The 21,972-nt window shown below is 36.1% G+C and overlaps 2 protein-coding genes across 2 annotated transcripts; one reads left to right on the top strand and one right to left on the bottom strand.

Moving 5' to 3' along the window:
• Positions 1–2,785: 2,785 nt before the first annotated feature.
• Positions 2,786–10,830, bottom strand: slc39a1 (solute carrier family 39 member 1). The gene is made up of 4 exons (XM_059347528.1): positions 10,539–10,830; positions 9,211–9,341; positions 8,194–8,502; positions 2,786–5,080 (listed from the first exon to the last, which is right to left on the bottom strand). Exons 1-4 carry the CDS (start codon positions 10,651–10,653, stop codon positions 4,727–4,729), a joined length of 909 nt encoding a protein of 302 aa, XP_059203511.1. The 5' UTR covers positions 10,654–10,830; the 3' UTR covers positions 2,786–4,726.
• A 1,837-nt stretch (positions 10,831–12,667) lies between these two features.
• Positions 12,668–18,551, top strand: tmem208 (transmembrane protein 208). The gene is made up of 6 exons (XM_059352562.1): positions 12,668–12,868; positions 14,671–14,766; positions 15,451–15,510; positions 15,614–15,750; positions 17,627–17,711; positions 17,850–18,551. Exons 1-6 carry the CDS (start codon positions 12,863–12,865, stop codon positions 17,985–17,987), a joined length of 522 nt encoding a protein of 173 aa, XP_059208545.1. The 5' UTR covers positions 12,668–12,862; the 3' UTR covers positions 17,988–18,551.
• The last annotated feature ends 3,421 nt before the right edge of the window (positions 18,552–21,972 follow it).

The raw sequence follows: 21,972 nt of genomic DNA, 5'->3' as shown, positions 1-21,972 counted from the left end.
AAAACTGAAACGTTTAAAATGAAAATCATGGCTTGCATAATACTTCTCTTCCCTCTTGAGAATGAAGCCTGCCATTAAAAAGCAGAGCTTCAGGACATAATCTGCATCATGTCTCAGAGCGCAAAAGTGGAGAATGTTGAGTGGTATTTCTGATCTGATAGAAGAGGTTAATGAGCTGTGGCTGAACAGAGGAAACGTCCATCCCACTCAGGAGCTGCAGGCTCTGCTGGGTCTCCCTCCTCCACACACTGAGGCCTCTGTGATCCAGAACTGGCAGACTTACTGTACTCCACTATTGTTCCTCCACCAGCACCTCTCATTAGTGGACGCTCATGAATAACCTCCTTTTCCCTCACAAACACAAACAGGGGTTAACAAAGCCTTCGTGTATCACATCAGACGTGGCTACACAAGTTTCTGTGATACGGTTCGGTTCTTTGATGTGAAGGAATTCCTGACAGTTATCACTCTGCAAGCCAACAAACAGGCCTGCAGGGATACAAATGCATAATGTATAATTTCCTCCATATTATTAATCAGACTATTCTGCTGTTTGGTTGTATAAAATATTCATGTGATCTATATTTTAAAAGTTTTCAGTAAATCCATTTCCAATCCAAGTGCAGCATATATGTATGTATATCCACACTGAAAAACATCTACAGACCTAAAACCACTTGCCTAGTAAAATTAGATCAGTTTATTGCTGTGACGGTGTCGCTGAGGTTTTTAACAAGTGTCAGACTGTCTGTTTTACACAGCATTTTGCACAGCAGACATTTTAACCTCTCCACTGGCATCTTCGGCTGACTTTTTATATTTCAGAGGCTGCACCATGCACATTTTTAATGCTGCAGTGAAAATATTGATATCATATGAAACTAGACCTAAAGAGTCCAAGGAATGTCATGCTATCTTATTGTGAAAAGGGTGGAGTAACGCTACAAAGTGTACAGACATGCATGCTTTGTACTAATGAACTGTAGTTTTGGGCAAGAACCGGCCTACTGTATTTGAATATTTCCTCATACTTGGGTCCCTAAATAGCTTGGGAATTGAATAAATTGTGTATGAATGGAAAACTGAGACTTTTGTGGATTCAATGAGCTTGATTCTATTCAAGTTTGATTATGTTAGTCCCCATATAGCATTTAATTGCAGTGAGGCCGTTTCTTGAGTCTCGACCTCAATGTATAAAATGAGCTGTTGTTACCTCTAGGATAATCACAGCTTCATGAAACTTTACAACCACAAACTAGAGACCTAAAGCATTCATAGGATGGGCATATTATACATTATATATTGTATACATACTGGGTATATTAACAATAGGAGTTTATCAGCAGTTGGCAGAACAAAAACATTTGCCTCCCAATTGCTAAAAGTACAGAAATCTCTCCAAAATCTCAAAAGTATTTCAAAATCAAATCACTGCATGGATTTTTTTGTGGTGGAGTGAAAAGGTGAACTTGTCTCAGTAAAGCCCAGGTGTCACTCGTAACAACAACAGTGGCTTCAAGTGTCCCAGTAAGCCATGCCAGTGTGATTTGGTGGTTGGTATCTTTATCATTAAAACCTGCTGTGTTTTTCCTGCTGTTACATGTCAAAAATCAGAAAAAAGACAAAATAAGTTTTTTAAACACTTGTTAAACCCATAGACTGTATAAAATAGGTTAAACCATTGTTTTAATGGTAGGATAATCCTAAATATCACTTAAGTATGATGTAAAATTAAAATTCCAGTCCTGTCTCTGTAAAATATAATCATTATTATAATTAGGAGGCAACGGATCAGAGGATCAACACTGCCATCTAGTGGCTCCAGTAATCTGCTGTCACATCACCCACCAGCTCTCATCACAGAGACTCAGCACCGGCTAATTTACCTTTTTCACAGAGAACACACAATTGTCACATTAGGAAAAACACAGGTGTAAGTAATTAAATTAATGATGGCTGAATTCCATTTAGTTGCTTTAATTTCAGATTCCTGACTCCAATGCTAGTTCACTGTCACTCTCACTGGAACACTTGAACAAAGTCATTAACTCATTAACAGGATTTAATACCACCAACATATCTTTATCTACGATGACAAGTCAAAACGTCTGCTCCGGGGAACGCTCATATTGTAAATCCATTTAAATTCTGGATTATAAATTAGAGGAGGAGAAACTGCAAAGTATGCTTTTAAATACTGCGCTGTACTAATAACGACTCACTTTTTTATTGATATCTGATTTATATTTATATGTGTAATGTTTGCTATTATTACAGGTACTTGAAAGCATTTAATTGTAGTTACCTGTGCTTTTTTGGGACATCATTTATTAAATTAATCTCTGAAAGAGTAATTTGAGTAATTTGAAGTTTTATTTAAAAATGTCTCTTAAAGTCCTCCTTCTACTATGATGTATCAGAGTGGTCAAATGTATTTGGCATCTTAGTTGTTTACACTGTTTGCTTGCTTGAAACTGGCTGTGGTGACGAAGTGTTAGTGGTTGTGAAACGTACAATAATGTCTCTCTAATATAATCTAATGTTTCAGTGTGTTTCTACTCTGTGCTGGAGGTTATTTTCTGGCTTTTGCCTATCAAACAGCGATTGGCTTTTTCTAAATGTGTGACATACTAAATTTAAAGCTTTAGTTTGAATCTCGTCTGTAAAGGAAGTGCAAAAAACTCTCTAATGATAAAAGTTAAACAGATATACAGGCCAATATAGTCATTTAGAGGGACATAAATATAAGAAAAACTTGATGAGCAACTTGTGCACACAACAAACAAACAGGCAGAAAATGTATTTTAATTTTACTCTGATCAGTTTTACACAACAGACGAGAGTCATCTCATATGATTAACAGTGATAAGGCACAAAATAATATATATGGAGGACTGCTTAAAAAAAGAGGCAGTTAATGTGTTTGTACCGTACAAACAAATGATTTATACACATTATGATGCACCAGTTAGTATTCTGTCAAAAAGCAAAACAACCAGAGTGAAAGCAGTAAAAGCAGTAAAAAAACAAAAAAACAGTTCCATCCTGTTAGTTTGTCTTGATCAGATGACTGTGATTTAAAAAAAAAAAACTTTTACAATAGCCACAAAATATGTCATTTACTTTTGCTGACATATGTGCAAGTTTTTTATGACAACCAGCCCATACCCTCCAACTTCCTGCTATTTGTTCTGATGAGGAAGCAATCTGACGTTCACATGACAGACTGGTGACTAAATGAGACTTTTTACAATATAGCTTAAAGTCCTAGTTCACGTTGAGTGTTATCAGGATGAAAGCACAGATATACTGGGCCTTTTTAACTGTGTCCTATACAGTGTTTTTCATGTACTCTTAAGTTAACACTGGCTTTGTTTATTCCACACACTGTGTACACTGTGTGTATCTCTTGGCTTTGGCCCCCAGCCCATACCTTAGTTTAAGACTGAATTAACTGTTCTGGGATTTTCTTGGTTTGATTTCTTGACTCAAATATGAATGCATCTTGCACTTATCTTTGAGCTGATATAAACAGCCTTCATGTTTGTCCACAATCAAAATTAGAGAACCGAAAAGCTCGACCTCTACATGGAGAATGTGTTTTTAAAAAAGCAGCAAAGTGGCAAAACAGAAGGGACTAAACTGGGACAAAGGTCAACTAAATGTAAATAACAGGCATCAGCTTGTTTAAATAGTGGGCTGTTAAATGCCAATATTTTTTTTTATCTTTGCTCATTAGTGAAGAAATGCCTGATACTTTACTGGAAAAGTGCATCAGTGTAACCAAAAAACCACACATATTTTCTCATTGCCACTCTTTCTTTCTTAAGGCATCAGGAAGTCAGTTTATATTTAAACACTAGTTTACTGGACAACTTAATATTCCAGTTTTACCAAATAAACCTGCATCAGAGGAAACGCCATTAATAGCTCACTAAAGAGAGCCATTTGTCCCAAACGTTTTACAGCTCCGTACCTCTTCAAAAAATCAACCTTAAATCAAGTGTGTGGTGAAAATGGTGAGTACTACTCCTTTACTGTTCATGCTTGTATTGCATCATGCGGGCGCATAGTGTCAATTGCTGAAAACGTGCACAATAAACGCTCCAAATGGCCTGAGAGGGTATACAAGAAAACTGTATGTGTATTTGAAAATGTGATCAGACTAATTGAGAAAAGAACGTACCGTAAGAAATACTTCAACAAAAGGTACAAACAGTGCTTTTTGGAAAGAAAAAGGTTCCTGTTTGAATTCAATTAAAATGTAAACATTAAAGATGTGGAGGAACTGACAAACTGACATGACTGGGCTGATTACAGGGTATCACATACAGACAACAGGACCCTTTGTTTTCAGTAGTTTCCTCAATAGTGTCAAAGGTCAGCAGCTCTGGTTTTGTTTGCAGGTCCAGAGCATGAGTTGTAGTGATATGCCACTTCTTTCCCCTGTGCTTCTCTCAGCCCTATCATTGCAGTGAGTGGTTCCTCTGTACATAAAATCCTCTTAAAAAGAAGTGATGTATATATAAATCATCCAAACTTCTCCTTTATAAAAGCAGTAAAACACCAACATCTGTTGTCATGCTCCCTTTGACAAAAAAAAATATCCAGAGTTGGGTGTAACAGTGCAGAAGTAAACCTACCTCCTCTTTTCTATTGAAGAAAGTTTGTCTTTCTGTACAAAAGTCAAGTTTGTGTGAGCTGCAGATGCCACATTGATAGACTCTCAGCCCAGAAACGTCAGCGTTGCCATGACGGTGAAGCCCAGCAGGATGAAGAGCACCTTGAGGAGCTGCTTCCCGGGTGAGTTGAGCTCATGTGGGAGGATCTCCAGGAAAGTGATGTAAACGAACGTCCCCGCAGCGAGTCCCTCCAGGACCACCTGGATCATGGCTCCGGCAGCGAGCTGAGCCTCGATCACACTGATGCCGATGGCGATGCCTATAGGCGACATCAAGGCGAACACCCCGATGTAAGCAGCCACCCATAACGGACGGACCGCGCTCTGGACCAGCTTCACCGACAGGCTGAACACGATGATGCTCTTGTGGACGAGGATGGCGATGCAGATCTCTAAAACCTGGAGAAAACAAACAGCTTCTATAAATACACAAACAAAATAAAATGTTGATGATTTGGTATTCAAAGGCTGGGTTTAATTTTAGTGGGTAAATGGGATTGGACAATATATAAATACTAAAAAGATTTGTTAGCCATTTCAGATTTATTGGAAGCTATGTGTTTGATATCTCTAGTATTTTTAGGGTCATTGTGGACAAAGATGCAATTCAAAGAGCATCCTAAGCTTTATCAGTAAAGTGCACTGGTTTTTCAGGTATTCAATTTGTAATGTAATTGATAATGCAGCTTCGTTGTTTGGGAATTACATTTCCTAGTTAGAGACAGTGTTGAATAAAAGCAAGAACTTGGTTTAGAAAAAAATCAATAAATTATACTGTAACTTCCAAATATTTGGTGATCAACTCTTAGGCTGTTGTTGGTTTAACCCTCAAAGCACATTGGGGTCCTGAAATGGACATTCTGCCTTTTTTATGTTTTTGATTCTCAATATATCGGTCAGTTTAGAGGCTAATTGTATGAAACTTGGCCAGGATTTTTTATTATAATTTTAAAAATTCCAAAATTTGTCTTTTGTAAGTTGTATAGAACAGGATATACGCATTTCACTCACACTATTCGGGCCCTTTTTGGTCCCATTGACTCCCATGACCCCCAACCACACAGTTTTGATACACTGTAATTCTGATATAATATAATGCTTTTCCAAAGTGTGTGTGTGTGTGTGTGTTCGTTCTATGTTATGCATTTTAGCCTGAATTCATTTCAGTTTTTCAGATCGGCATACAGTGCAAAAGGGTTTGCTTGTACAATGACAGAATAAACATGCCAAGAATAAACATTTTATGTACATAGTGCCATATTGAATGTGAAGTGAATGTGAAGAATGTGAAGTGAACCCCAGGGCTGCTGATCCTGGGGTCAAGAAAGGAGGGGGAAAGACCGCGTGATTCACAAATATGGCACTATGTACAAAAAATGTTTATGTTTACTGCATTCTTCCTTTTTTTCCTGGGGGGCTGTGGCTCAGTTGGTGGAGCGATTGCCCGCTTATCGGAAGGTCGGTGTTTCGATCCCTGACAATGGAAGTCTACATGTCGAAGTATCCTTGGACAGATACTGAACCCAAAATTACTGAAAAGCGATTGCCCACTAATCGGAAGGTTGGTGGTTCGATCCCCGACAATGGCAGCCTATATGTGGAAGTATCCTTGGACAGATACTGAACCCCAAATTGCTCCCAATCCTGCGTTCACATCAGTTTTTGAATGGTGAACTGATGGTTGCATTTAGTGTAACTTCAGCCACCAATATGAATGTGTGTGTACGAGTGAATAAGCACTGTCTGTAGTGTTAAAGTGCTTTGAGTGGCGTAAAGACTAGAAAAGCACCAAAAAATAATCCATTTACATGAGAACATCCTGCAGCTTATCCTGCGCTTTACAAACCTGCAGTACCTGTCAGAAAAATAATGTAAGGATTTGAGTGAGGGTCAGGAGGAGGAGGAGCCACAGCCAGGCCTTCCAGAAAGCGAAGGCAGTGTGTCTTGTGCCCAGAGTGTAGAAGGTTGTGAGGCCAGTGCACCAAATGTGGAGCACATGCATGTAAAATTCACCTCACAGTAATCATAGCTCATGCCTTCAACATGAACATGACATCTTATAACAAAAAGGGCATAAAATAAACAAGAAATTGCGTAAAAACTTTATCTATGGTTAGGTCGGAAGCTGCTTAAAGGTTTGATGCGGTGAAAGTGAAAAAAAATATTTATACATCACATTTTTATGACACTTGTATGAGAGGGAACATTTACGGTACCGAAGGGTCTGAGTGTTTCGAATAAACTCTCATAGCTCCAAAAATAATAATGCATAAAAATCAATATTGTTATCAATTATCGACCTAATCAAGGCTGTAATAACCTCACCCCAAAAATTCCACTTTGCACCTTATTTTTGAAAATATTGCATATTTTGTGTTTTTGGCCATGAGAAAATCAGGGTTTCTTATGACAAAAAGAACAAAAAAATCAGCTGCTTAAAGGTTTGATGCGGTGAAAGTGAAGAAAAATATTTATATATCACATTTTTATGACACTTGTCATTAAAAGCAGTGGAGGAGCAGTTTCTTCCTATTAGTTTGTCTTGATCAGATGACTGATTTAAAAAAAAAAAAAAAAACTTTTATAATGGCCACAGAATATGTCTCGTTTACTTTTGCTGACGGGCAAGTTTTCAAGACAACCAAACCATACCCTCCAACTTTCGTTTACATTTTTAAATCCCAGTGTTAAAATCTTTTACTTGTTCTGCCCGTGTGATGTCTTTCATTTGTTTAAGCCTAATTCATAGTTACTTCCTTTATTCTAACATATATTCATGTTCTCTGACATCTTGTTGTCTTGTAATTTTCAATTACGTAGGTACAGATATATTCTTAGGTGTTCCTTAAAACATTTATTAATATTTTATATTAAATTAATATATTTATATATGTATATTTTATTGTATGAGTAATCAATCTATTAACTGTCTCGCTGAACAGACATACAATTGTAACAAACACAGTTGTTTTAAGATTAAAAGTTCTGAGGGAAAATATATAGTACGCTCAGACTGCTTAGGCCATCTTGTGACCAGAAGAAACAGATCTGACTCACATGACAGCGAGATTCCTTTGCTCTCAAAGCATCCTGAAGCTATAAACTGAAACTCTTCCGGCAGTATACTGTGAGTACAATTCCAGCTTTATTTGTGCAAACAATACGTTTCTCAGAACAATGTTTGCAAAGTGCACGATGTAATAACGACTGAACAATCAGAGAGAACTTTAAGGAAGAACTTGTTCCTTTTTACAATGTGTGAAAAAACAAAAGTGGTGCAAAAAAACGAGAGTGCTGTATATTTTCAGAAACTTTGAGCAGATTTAAAGGATCCTTGTGGAGTTTATATGTTTAGATATGCTGCAATGCACCAACAAATGCATGGAGGAGGAAAACTGCGAGCTAGTAAACATGGATGTCAACAATGCAAAAATACTAGGAAATGCAATTCATACACAGTGTGAAAACTCCACAGGACCCTTTAACATCAGGTGAAATACTTCATGTCTTACCTTTGAGTCTGTGTTTTGCAGGCCGATGGCAAGACCCTCAAACACTGAGTGCAGCGAGAGGGAGAGGAAGAGCATGAAGGAGCGGAAGGGGGAGTGAGCCTGAAAGTCAACATGGACATGTTGGCCACTGCTCTCCAGGTCAGGACTCGTTCCATGGCCGTGTCCGTGTCCATTTCTGTTGTCCGGTATTAGGGGCGCCCTCTCCTCCTGAGCCCCTCTCACTTCCCGACAGTTCAGGACGATCCTCTCCAGAATGAGAACCATGAAGAAACCGGCTGCAATGATGAACTCTGGAATCGGGAAATCGGTCTGTTTGAGACGGCCAGAGAGAGATTAATCAGTTCGATAGAATCAAGAAGTAGGAAACACAGTTAAAGACCCTCAGTCATGCAGGATAAGATATCTAAAAGCAACTGGAATAGCTTATTTTTGAAGAATTCAACTGTCGATCACATGTATTTATTTATTTGAAAGGGATGATACATGAGGCGTTTTTTAATTAAATAAAATGCAACCAATGCAATGTATGTAGACCCTTCTGTAATGTGTGGACCTTGTCCCTGGCTTTTAGGCTTAGGCTTTTGAAAAATAAATCACACGATTCAACTCTTTAATACAGACCTAAAGGCTAATAGTGAAACAAAGCCAAACAAATGACACAGTACAAAGCAAGAACCACGACAAACAACTAAAAAACAACAACAAAAGAACAATGATTAAAAACAACAACAAAACTTTAACTTTCAAAGAAAATAGTTGTTTTTTTTTATTATAAATGTATTGACCATAATAAAATGTCCATCAAAATGTGACCCGCCAGGTTTATACAGTCTTAAAAAATGGTTGAAAGGGCAAAATGAAATGTTTAAATTAGTTATGAACATTCATTTTCAGTCCAATTTTTGTGGATGCTTAATGACACACTCTATATCTATATTTGTATCATAATGTTTTTTTTTTTTAATTATTTATTTCAAGTCAAATTTCCTTAAGATTTAAGAAAATAAAACAGCAAACCTTCAGCTCCTGAGCATCCAGCTCAGCGTTGATGTCTGACAGATAATCTGGAATGATGTCGAGCAGACATGCTGCCAGGAAAACCCCTCCGGCAAAACAGCTGATCAGACTCAGAACAGTGCGGTGGGTTTCTGCAAATGGAAAGATAAAACACCCATTATGTTTTGACATGACCTTACATGTCACTACAGAGGGGATGTCATTAATTGCAGAGTAAACAGAGCATGTTTTCCAGATTTTCCAGTTTTAGCCTCAGTCATGTGCTACTCTGCTTTCCTGGATTTCTTCCTAATTCTTAATGAATGAATAATGATTCCTAGCTTGTTATTATCAATTGATTAAACACTTATAACTGAATTGGCCAACAATTGAAGCAATAATGGATGAAATTACTGCCATCCTTCTAAAGTTCGAATCATGTTGGAAAATCATGTGACAGGTCATGATTGTGAAAGCACTGAAGTGAAAATTAGTCAGCACAGCACTAAAACACATACGGACATAATGGAGAGGAATGATACTTTCACTTCCATTTAAGAAAGCCACAGTTCACCCCCCCCAAACTGCCTTCTTCTGCCTTTTTTAAAACATTAATTAAATGTGACCATGTGCCAAGAAGGCTTTGGGCTTTAGGCTAGATCTCTGTCAGGTGACTCCATGGGGTCAAATTCGGTTTTATTCATGGTAGAAGTGGATTTACACATTGAGGTTGACTTAAATGATAATGTAATGCATCAACAGTGTCACATCATCGCAAACCATATGCAAATTATCTAAGAAAATACAACATTAACACATCTGTTGGTCATATCTGTGGTTAAGATTAATGATGATGTTGTAGCCCACTCTATTATTAACCACACCCTCTGTTATCACTGCAGAATAGTTTCTAGTTGATAAAATCAATGGACGTTAATTACCTTTATAACACTATTTACAACTAAGAGATGTGATTGAGCTAGGCTGGTGAAACCAAGATAACACCCTCTACCTGTCGCGAATCTTCGGCGCGATCGTTACACCAAACTTCGTTGACATTTCTGGTAATTTAAGGTTGACTTGTTTATCTCTAAATGGTAACAAGTCGTAGAACAGACCTGAAAACTGCAAATTAATCGAGGGATTTCGCTCTTTAGTACGGCGTAGTTGGAATAAAGCAACGCGTAATCTCATCACAATAAAATATGTAATTTGTTCGGCATAAGCCACATTATTTATCTTAGACTGGAGGCGCTTTTGATGCCCTCTCATCTTTGAACTATAAATAAAACCGCCTTTTTAATGAACACCATGTAAACTTTAACAGCTGCATATGTACGTTTACTTACCTGTCCCGTTTGTGTCTCTGAACCATTTGACTCGAGCAGGGATGAATCCAAAAAGCAGAGTTAGGACCAATAAACCGATCAGAGCGCCTATTTTCACCTGAAGAAGGTATTCCATGTTGTAGCATAAAGCTGTCAGTTCAAGAGAGAGGTTGGCTGCCTAACTGTACATTTGATGAGCTGTGAAAGAAACTGCGAGCTTGCTAACCGAGCCGAAGATAAGAGTTTCACTCTGACAAGCAGCCAACGTGATGTTGTTATTTTGAGAGCTTTTTCTGCCGTTCTACGGTGGCTGACAAGGGAAAAATGACTTCGCGAAAAACGGAACAAGGCGTTTCTAGCCTTTGGTGTAGAAATTGTAAAATACTTATGTGTTAGTACTTACGGTTAAAAAACCTCAATTACGTTATTTTCTCTTATCAGACCTTTAATAAGAATCACTGGTGTTTTTATAAAACTTTAATTTCCTCAAGTACTGTACTTAGGCCTAAGTACAATTTCAAAACTTTACTTGAGCATTGTTTTTATTTTATGTAACTTTAAACTTTTACTCCACTACATTTTAGAGTCAAATATAGTAATTTATTTTTATTTATAAGGCATTTAATAGTAAGCAGTGTTGAAACTAAAATTAAAGTACAATACAATAATTTAAAACTATTAAGACTTCTGCAATTTAAATTCTACTTTAGTAAAAGTACACACATGTTATCATAAGCAAGGCCCACGTAAAATACTGTATAAAAAATAAGACATGTTTTTAACTGATCTAGCTGCTTTAGGCATATATACTTCTCACTGTTTGATTTTACAGTTCTTTGTTTTTTTAGTCCAGTGGTTCCCAACATAGGGGTCGGACACTTTCAGATGGCTCACTGCGCACCAGTTTTTACAGATATTCCTTAGCTTGCACCCACAATAAAACACAATGAATCCTTTAAAAATAGCCTAGGAGTAAAAAAATGTACCTTGTTTTTGATTTACAAAGACTAAACAGTATTATTTAAAAAGGTTATATTGTCGAGACAGCAAATGAACAACTGATAAAACTTTAAAACAACTTTAAAAAAACCTTTAAAATAAATAAGAAGGATATAAATTAACAAATAAAGTCGCGTCTTACCATATGTTTTATGATGGCAACAATATTAATTACTAATAGTTAAAAAAAATAAAAACATATAGAAATAAATAAAATAAAAAATACATTATGGAAATAAATGAAACTAATATTTAGAAAAAAAAAAAATATATATATTATTATAGAAATTAACAAAAAAGTAACATATAAGTAAACAAAAAATAATAATTTAAAAATATAGTCACACTGTTAAAATAATCGCCTAAGTCATTTTTTGTCAAAATTGTTTTTTTTGCCTACGGTAAAATCGCCTACATCCTCAGTTGATCAGATCATGTGATTTTACCCCTTTAACATAATAGCCTATGTCAAGTGTGTGCCTTAAGCAGATTTATTATGCCTAAGTCAAAATAAAATGTGATGTAGGCAATTTTTTGAACATGCCTTTGTGACTTAAGCAAGATATGGTAACACTTTTTTTTGAAGGTCTCTACATAAGCATGACATGAGAACCCAGCAAAGAAGAGCTAGAGGGAGATAGTTTAGTTATCAGTTTAGTTTATCACTGTGTTATTGTTGACACTAATATTGGTAACACTTTACTCTAAGGTCTCTACATAAGAGTGACATGAGCGTGTCATAAACATGACATGGGATGTGTCATGAGCATTAATGACACTTTGAAGTAACATTATTGCTCATGATACTTGTCATGTCATGTTTCTGACAGGCTTGTGTGACTCAAAATGACGAATGATGAAGTGACTTCAAAATAAAGTGTTACCATATCTTGCTAAAGTCACAAAGGCATGTTCAAAAAATTGCCTAAGTCATTTATTTCTCTTAAGTTACATAATTTACACACAGTGTTATTACTATGTCAATAGTGAAGTTTTTGTGTTTCCTGCAAAACTTTAAAAAATGAGTTAGGCGATTATTTTAACAGGGTGAATATATATATTTTACTGACCAGCAGATGGCACCCTGTTACCAAATTTCCCGAGCTACTTTCGTCGCTAAACACATGTGTCTTGATGTCGTCATCCTCATGCGCCGGAAATGTTGACTCCCCAGCAGAAGCTCTGAGTGCTGATGTGTTAAAAGAAACCCACCGCAGGGGACATTTGTATGAGTTTCTTATTTGATGCAGTGATAAAATAACACCGGAGAAAAGCGGCGGAGGGTCACAGGTCGATGTCAAAGAAGACGCAGCGGCAGAAATCAGCAGTAGCGGCTCAGAGAGCGAATGGCGGTGAGAGAAACAGACACATGCAGCTGCAGCAGGGACACAAACATCTCACTCTATCACTTTACATTACATAAACCACTGGTTTACAACCTGTGTGCTCGGAGATACCCTCACGGTCCTGTCAGATAAACTCGTGTAACCCTTAATTAATTTCCAATGCATTCTCCACATGCATAACACTATTTCTTTTATCCAGACTTTCTTTATTGTTTTTTTTTTTTGTTTTTTTTACAAACAGTCAGGATCTCAGCTCTTACAAAAGACAATGGTTCCAGAACAGGTTAAAGATCCTTATGTAGATTCTTATGTCCCCATATCAGCCCAGGTGTAGCCAACCTGAACTACACACATTTAATCCATTCACACTGACGACATACATGTGCAAGGCACAGGTTACAAACAAGGAAACAGAAAGTAAATAGACATAATACTAAGGAAAAATATAGATACATAGCAATTAGTAAGAGATTCAATATATGTGACAAAGGACTGCCACATCATAACACTATTTCTTAAGTGGATATTATTTTCATACTGTTACTGCATGTACTGAAAGTGTCAAAAGTAAAAGTGCTTGTTATGCAGAATGGCCACACTCAGATTGTTTTATATATTCCAGATGAATTATTGGATTATTACTATTGATACATGTATATAAGCAGCATTTCCATGTTGTCATGTAGGGCTCACAACATAATATACTGTATTGTTGGTTGGTAAAGGTTCACATAACATCAGCAGCTAAATGTGTGTAAAGTTAACATTAGTGTTCATTAATTTTACTGTTTTATTCATATTTCACAGTAGATGTGGCCTTAAAAGTGCACATTTTACAGTGATGGGATTACTTGTTGCTTCATTACAACTACCCCGTACTAAAAAAGGAAAGTCCTTGATTTATTTGCAGTTTTCAGACCTTTTCTCCGCCGTTTTACCATTTACAGGTAAACAAGTCAACCTTAAATGGTTAGATGTATAAAGTCACATAGAATGAAAATACTCAAGTAAAGTGCAAGTATGAAAAAATATGAATACTTCTTCCACCACTGCTGATTTCCAATTTTGTGTGAATGCCCCACATTAGTTAGGATTTATCTCTGATAAATTCCAGGTAATCAATTCGCCATTTTGCAAAATTGGTCCAGATATTCCGTTCAAAAGGGTCTGCAATACATTACATTCCATATTTTATAAATTTAGATTAGCTATTTTGAATGCACTGTGCAAATTACAATAAACCTATCCATTCTTTTATTTCTAAGACAGTTTTCTCACTGTATTTTCTGTAATTTTAGTCATGTTGTAAGTATGACTGAGAATGTCCCTCTCACCATTCAGCCCTGTTGCCTCAATTATTTCATAGATGTGATTATGGTTTTGGTAGATAGTTTTGGTAAATCACTTGAAGGTGCTTAGTGTTCCTGTGCTTTTAGAATTGATGACATGTGGCTTGATTTCATGTATTTACTGATGTCAACATAAAAACTCAATCGTGTTACTTTTAGTCCAGTAATAATAAAATAACAATTAAATGGCCTGGGATTGACCATTGCATATTCTGAATAGTAAGACTTGTGTTATAAGATACGTTGCTGAAAGAAATATAAAGAATCAAAGTTTATTTTTTAATAGTTCCCACATTCAAATGTCACAGATTTGCCAGAATGGCCCAAATCCTAAAATATGAGGAATGGATGCATAAAATCCAAAGTTTGCGGATGAAGTCGGGTCAAAATTATTGTTAGTGAGCAGAATCTGGAAGATTAATGAAAATGCTGAAACTGATGTCTGTGTTTTGCCCACAGCCCAAAGGGAAGGTTGGCACGAAGGGAAAGAAGCAGATCTATGAGGAGAATGAAGCGACTCTGAAGTTCTACACCAGAGTCATCCTAGGAGCCAACGTAAGAACATCAGTGCTTTTATTGTGTCGTTTCAGTCAAAACGGATATTAAAATGTCACTCTGCAGCCCTTTGAAGTGTTGTATCATATTTATGTCAGTTCGCTTTTGTCTTTGTTGTCAAAGTTCAGTTCTCCAAACTACAGTTCTGAGGTTTCAGATATTTTTTATTGACTCAAAGAAGATTATACATAAAGTATTTTGTTGTGCCAATGATCATTTTTCATTTATGTGAAAGAAATATGACATTGTATTCATGCACATTTGCAAAACAGATGATAAAAGAGATATCAAATCAGGGATGGGCAATATAGATACAAATACATATTTTATCTATATAATAGTTTATCTATATTTATCTTATCATAGCATTAGTCATTTGCAGCTGTGATATTGATAAATATAATGATTTAAATAGTAATAAAATTACCATGATGTAGCCCTGCTCTGTTACATGACTGCTCCCTGTAAGATAATAAACAAACTTTATTATTATTATATTTTTAATAATTTTCATAACTAATTTATCTACTGAGGATTTTCTCGACAAAGCAAATCATTTACCCGATGAAATCTTTTAGAAGCTCCGACGCTCTATTTGAACTGAAATGATTGATTTATGATTAATAACATAATTGCAGAATGATTCTCAGGTATTAAAGGTTAATTGCTGCTTTTCCTCTGCAGGCCATATATGTTGCAGTAAATCTCTTGGTATTCTACAGTTCGTCTACATTTTGGACATGGGTGAGTGTATTCAATCAAGATTATTTTTAAATCTCGATAGAACACAAATCTAAAGTTCCACTCCCTCAACACTGGGCCCTAACTCCTCTTACGCCTCCTGCAGCTGCTGCTTGCGTTCGCACTAGCAGTGTTTGTCGGGAGTTACCGATCCATGTCGGCCATGGCCAAGCCGGTGTTTGCTGAGGATGGAAGTCTCCTGGACGGAGGAATAGACTTAAACATGGAGCAGGGAATGGCAGAGTGAGTACGCTGCCAAACACAAGTAGGTTTTTAAATATTTTGGGAAGAGAAAATCCATCATTGGACTGGATACACAAATTGTATTCACTCCAATACACGACCGCTTCATGTATACATGATGTCATCGTGTATATACGATGTGAATACATGTGAAACAACTTGGACCTGCACATGGTTTTATATTCAGGTGATCATTCTGTCCTCTGATTTATGGAGCCTTTTGGGGACAGGAAACTTTGAAGACATTACTGAAATCTGAAAATTATGCACGCCATCCTACACTGCAAAAATGATTTTGTGTATTTATTTTTTTATAAAGGAAACTATGTTTAATTTAAAAATTATAATAAAAACATTCTGCAACTGAACATCAATCGGTAGACAAGAACGTGGACTGATATTTGTGGTTGATTAAAACTATATTTTAGTCTATTAATACTATTTGTGGTTAAATATAACAATATAGCATTACAGTATTAATCTTTCTTCTCTATCAAAAATCTCAGTCAATCTCAGGAGCATTTTAACACTTTATCTTCTTGCTTAAAGAAACTAAATGGAACTTTAATTTTGTGTTGATTTTGGCGACCCTTGCTGGCAAAACAGAAAGGATTTCCATGTGCACCACCGCCTCAAGTCGTAAAGATCTTGATCTGGCTGCATGTGCATTATTTTGAAGCAAGTGAAAGAGACACAACTCGTTTTTTTTAACTTTTAAAGACAGATATTTGCAGGATGCACAGCAATGAGGTAATGTATCCATTTGTGACTAAGAAACATTAATAACTGTAATCTGATGATGGTGAAACAAAGTGAATTTTATTTTAGTACCATTTGTACCCACGTTACATGTAAACTGACAACTAATAGTTGCTCAGTAATCGTAAATATGTTGAGAAAACAAAAGTTATCAGCTCTCCCTGATAATGTTTTTATATATTATGTCTTCAAAACAAGCCAACAGAAAGAAAAAAACTTAAAAAAAAGTGTTGTGTTACAAGCAACTTTTATTAAATAAAAGAAAGATAAAATGAATGACTACATCTATTAATTTCCCTTTTAGCTTATTTTTTTTGTTCTTCAGTCAATTATTTTCTGATCATGCACTAGTATCAGCCATAACAACAAAATACATCTTTAAAAAATAATATTCTCTAAAGAAAAATCTCCTCCTGCTTTCTTTTAACAGGCTAACGCACGAGTCACTGAGGAAATGTAAACATAGACTCTTAAGTAAATAATCTCATCTGATATGTCAGCTTTATTTATTTCCTATTCTATGCAATCAAATCATCTAATTCTAATGTAAACCAAAAAAGTACCATTTATGTAATGAAAATAAATAAGAGATAAATAGATAATAAGAACTGTATGTAACTATAGCTATCCAATACAATTTACCTAATTTTATATCATTTCTGTAATTCCTGTTAAAACATTTTGTTTATGTATGTGAAAAGCAAAATATATAAATTGTATCACGTAATTAGGTACATTTACATTTACTATTAGCTATAGTTATATACATTTCTTATAATCAATTTGTCTTTGTTTTTTATTTGATTTAATAACTGAAATAGTACTTTTTTTTGCTTTATCTTAGAATTACTTGACTCAGTGAGATTGAAATGTATATATATATGTAATTGAAATGAGTAAACCTGACAAATAGACCAATAATTTCTTTCTTTATCTCTCTGATGGCCGCCATTTCATAGTGAGTTTAAACTCCTAGCAGTTGCTTTAAGTAAAAGTATTTAAATGAATAGCCACATCATTCTTTGTCCTTGCTAAAGACCACATAGTTCTTCTTCTGTGTGCACAGAAACATGTAATTTTTTCGTGATAATTTATTGTGTGTGTGTTCTGTTTTTAGGCACCTGAAGGATGTCATCCTGCTCACAGCTATAGTTCAAGTGCTCAGCACAATCTCTTCTTATTTCTGGTATCTTTGGCTGCTGGTAAGAAGATTTTTCTTATCAGTTTCCTTGATAAATCCTTTGGGATTGCTATTATTTTTCTGCCTGATTCTTTTTTTCCCCCTTCTCTTTCCTCATGTCTTATAATTTGATCTCATCTACTGTGTGTGTGTGTGTCAGGCCCCGGCCCGAGCCCTGCACCTGCTGTGGGTGAACTTCCTGGGCCCCTGGTTTATGGCAGAGAGCCCGACGGCACCAGAGGAAGTGAACGAGAAGAAGCAGAGAAGACAAGAGCGCAGACAGATGAAGAGATTCTGATGCTGCGGGGCGGATGGAGCAGTATTTTTATACACAGAATCTAATATACAGATAGTGAGCAACTCATAAGTTATTCAGGAAGAAAATTTTGTTATTAAATTAAATTCAATCCAAATCTGATACTCTGAAATCTTGTTTTCCATTTTTGTTTTCTTTCTGTTATCTAGTTTCCCCCCCTAAATTTTGAAATATAATGTTCCCTTTTTAGATACATCACAGTCCAAATGTCGTTTATCCTCATGCAGAGGTTTCAGTTTCTGCCGTCAGACTGCCCCTTGCAGATTTTCATCAAACAACCCACATGACACTGATGAAAACAAGCTTGAGCCATATCCACCTGAATTTATTCTGTTGCTGCCACTTTTGCCATGGCATGTCTTTTTATTTTTATTTAATTTAATGTTTCAATAATTGTCTCTGTCATAACAGACTTCATCACAGAGCTGTTCATGTTTGTGAGCTGTTAAGTGTTATTAAATCAACGTAAAAATAAATCAAGTTTTAATAAGAAAATAACATTTTTTGCAATAAAAGTTTCCCTCCAGCGTTTGGAGTTGATCATCATATCTGTTTCGAGAAGTTTTATTTTCCACTGTGGCTGTTTTGTTTAGGCTTGTCCTCAAGTACTAAGCAAATAATTTAATTCCTCCTGGAAAGCTAAAATTTGTTTTTTTTTTGTGCACTAATGAAATCAATACTGGAGCACAAGAAACAACTTTGTTCCAGTAACTGTTTTTTTTTAAATGGCAGGGTCCATCTGAAAGCTTCTCCATCAAACTTTATGAGAATTACATGATAACCTCTTAGAGAAATGCAACATTTAATCTTCCTCAATCAAAAGTGGGAATGTTTGTGTCTTGTGTGTCACAATGTGTTATCCACATTTTCTGCTAAGAGCTTTCTAAAACTTAATAAAAAGTATCTTTACTTTAATCATTCCATTGACATCCCTCTTAAGTGTAACTGCTCTCATGAAAACTTATTTCGGGGCCATGTCTCTGGTTTGGCAACAATTTATAAAATACAAACAAATAGAAATTGATATGTTTAAACAGAGATTTAAGGTGATTTCTGCATTGATTTGGGCGGAATAAAATAACCTTCCTAATGTCAGTTTTCTGTCATTACAGACACTGGTGGTTTACTGGTGTAAAGCTGAATGCAGCTTTATTTGAAATTAGTTACTTATTTTATGTAGTTTTATCACAGTGTTTGTCATGTTTAAGGCATTTTAGTGCCACAACTAGCCTCGGCCACCAGTATGAATGTTTGTTTGAATGGGTGAATGAGCGTAGTGTAAAGCGATTTGGATAAAAACGCTATATAAGTGCACTCCATTTATCAATTCTTTGTTAATAGTGTATGTAAGTGAGTGTAAGTATAAATGAGGGAGTGGAGGCCATCACAATTTTTCCCAGGTGATTCTCTTAAAATGCTTGTTCATTCTGACTGTTCAGAATCCAAAAATATTCCATTTACTTTGCTTGATAAATAAACAAATAACTGGTTCTTGAAACTACTGTTGATACATTTCTGTTGATTGACTGAGTGATTGTTTCAGCACTAAAGCAGTTTTAAATGACCTGAACACAGTCCAGTGTGTTTTGTGAGGATGTTCTGAATCCATATAAACCTGTAACCCTCCAAGTTACATCTGAGCAAAGAGTCATCAACAAGGTGCAAGGTTTCTTGATAATCACGTAAACAACAATTAAAAGAAGCAAATATTCATAACGAAAATCTTGGATCTTAGCTTCTGCCCAAGAATGCTCATTAAATATGTATCAAAGAAAATCACAAGTAAAGCCAAGATGAGAAACGAGACAAACTTGTTGATTTGTGTTTTCCACTGGACAGTGACATGCTTTGATTTGAGATATGGGTCCACAAAAACAACACCAAGCTGAACCTTTTTAAATAATTTGTTTTCATTTTCCTGCTCAATTTTAAATATAGTTTGAGATAAATTAAGATGAATTAATTAAGATCTACATCACTTTAATGTTACCACCTGCAACACACCAGACATCATCACCTGCTTGTTTTTCTCCAGTGGCTCTTGAAGCTGCTCACATATTTGAGATTAAAGATGTAAGATTAGAGCTGACATATCAGAGTGCAGATGACAGTTTAATCCCCAAATACTGAAGAAATGCCAACCAACTTTTCTGCTCCCATCCGGTGAGTTGAGCCTTGTCCTCAGGGGGGAAAATGTTGTTTATTATCGAGTCTACTAAGTGACTTTATTCTTTCTATCCGGTGTTGACAAAGTGTATTCAGTGATTATGTTCATGCTCAGACTTTAAACAGAGTGAGTGGGCTGGTAAAGCTCAGATCTGCTCCCAATATAATTACAGATTTCTCATTATTGTTACATCCATGCTTACCCAACTCAACAAGCTACAACCTGCAGTGTTCAGGTTTGAAGAGCAATCATTGCGATGGTGTGAATCCTGTTAAAAGCCAGGCAGGAGTTTGGCTTAATTTAATACATGCAGGAATTCAAACTGCTCTTTTTTTGTAAGCTAATTTATACTCTTCCTCCCTGAAGCTTTCTTAAAATGACTGCTTTTACTTTGCCTGTGTCCTGCCCTCCTCCATTCCTGCCCTGTGGTCCTATACTGTCTCTATTATAGGGTTATAAACAAAGTAACCAAAATTAGAGCAGCACGGCATCCAGTTGTCAGGGCCAATCCCAGATGTGGGCTTTGAGAGGGACCATGCTGCAGTGTAATTTAGCACTGGGGCCGCTCACTTGCATGTAACCCCACCCCCCTCAAAACTCACATATGTACTTTGTGTTTTCTGGCTCTTTTCTGTAGCAAGATGTGCAGAAATGTGGATTTTACATGTTTATTTGTTAAGAAACTACACAATGTGCTTTGTGGTTGGAAAAAGGACACGTGGTTGTTTTTGTTCTAAGTTTTTTTTAAATGCAAGCTTTCCCCTCCCCCCTCCGATCCCCCCCCAATTCTTAATAACACAGCATTGTCTCTGCTCATACTTTGAGGTGCAACACAAAACAGAGAAGTATCTCCTAAAATAACTTGCTGCATGCAAGAGTCTCTGTCTTGGCTGCTGATTTAAGATGCAGAGAAAAGGGGGGGAAAAGAGTGGGAGAGAGAGGTTCGTGTTTACCATGGCAGTAAAAATCGGTTCATCCTGACAAGATGAAATAAGGGAGTTGAAGCTGCATTCCATTTTCCAGCCTTTTAAACCCAACAGTTTAAACCTGTTATACAAGTGAGAAGTGTGCAGACTGTGGCTTTGGGGGGGTTCACTTTTCTTTTGTGGGGTCTTAGCGGACGGTGTAGAGGGCTGACTGTGACTCTTGCTGCAGAGAAACATTCATAGCTGCAAGTGTGTCTGCCCATTTTCTGTTATGTTTTTTGTCATGATCACACCAAACCTCCACATGGGTATAAAAACCAAAGCATGATACAATGTGGCCAACTAAAGCTGGGCGCAGTATACTCTTAAGACTAGAGCCTTATGTTTGACAGATATTTTCGGCCGATATTGGCCTATCAAAGACATATAGCTATCTGTGTTTATGCTGTCTGATATGTGCTGTTGTGAAAACTTTTTTTAGACAATATATAATGCAGAAAATAATGCTTTGATTAAGAAATGGTGTCAGCTATTCATTTTTTAATCTTTTTTTTAATAGTCAGCATTTGACTGAAACTGAACGGTTTATTGTTTATTTATTATTTTATTCCTATTTATTCTTTATTTTCTCAGTTGTAATTTATATGTTTCATTGGCTGATAATGTGATAAATTGTTTGTATAATGTATAACAATGTTGAATGTTATTTTTACAAAGTTTTATTTTTGAAAAAGTAGCTCTCTGGGTGCCTTTGCAGAGTGGTGAAAAATCGGTGCACAATCCACATAAAATAGGTCTATTTTCATTCCAGCTCAAAAAATTACTATATTGGCCGCCATATCAGTTATCAATGAATTTTCCCTCTAAAATCAGT

Source organism: Centropristis striata, chromosome 2, assembly GCF_030273125.1.
Source record: "Centropristis striata isolate RG_2023a ecotype Rhode Island chromosome 2, C.striata_1.0, whole genome shotgun sequence".
NCBI lineage: Eukaryota > Metazoa > Chordata > Actinopteri > Perciformes > Serranidae > Centropristis > Centropristis striata.
The sequence above is the reverse complement of the archived record's forward strand: the minus strand, read 5'-3'. Positions and strand labels throughout refer to the sequence as shown.

Excerpts from the sequence above, each read along its gene's own strand:
- slc39a1 (XM_059347528.1), bottom strand. The coding sequence starts at position 10,653 with ATGGAATACCTTCTTCAGGTGAAAATAGGCGCTCTGATCGGTTTATTG. Across the intron at positions 9,342-10,538 it reads CAGAGACACAAACGGGACAG|AAACCCACCGCACTGTTCTG; the intron begins GTAAGTAAACGT and ends TTCCATTTGCAG. Across the intron at positions 5,081-8,193 it reads TGCAAAACACAGACTCAAAG|GTTTTAGAGATCTGCATCGC; the intron begins GTAAGACATGAA and ends TGTTTTCTCCAG.
- tmem208 (XM_059352562.1), top strand. Across the intron at positions 14,767-15,450 it reads GAGTCATCCTAGGAGCCAAC|GCCATATATGTTGCAGTAAA; the intron begins GTAAGAACATCA and ends TTTCCTCTGCAG. Across the intron at positions 15,751-17,626 it reads ATGGAGCAGGGAATGGCAGA|GCACCTGAAGGATGTCATCC; the intron begins GTGAGTACGCTG and ends TTCTGTTTTTAG.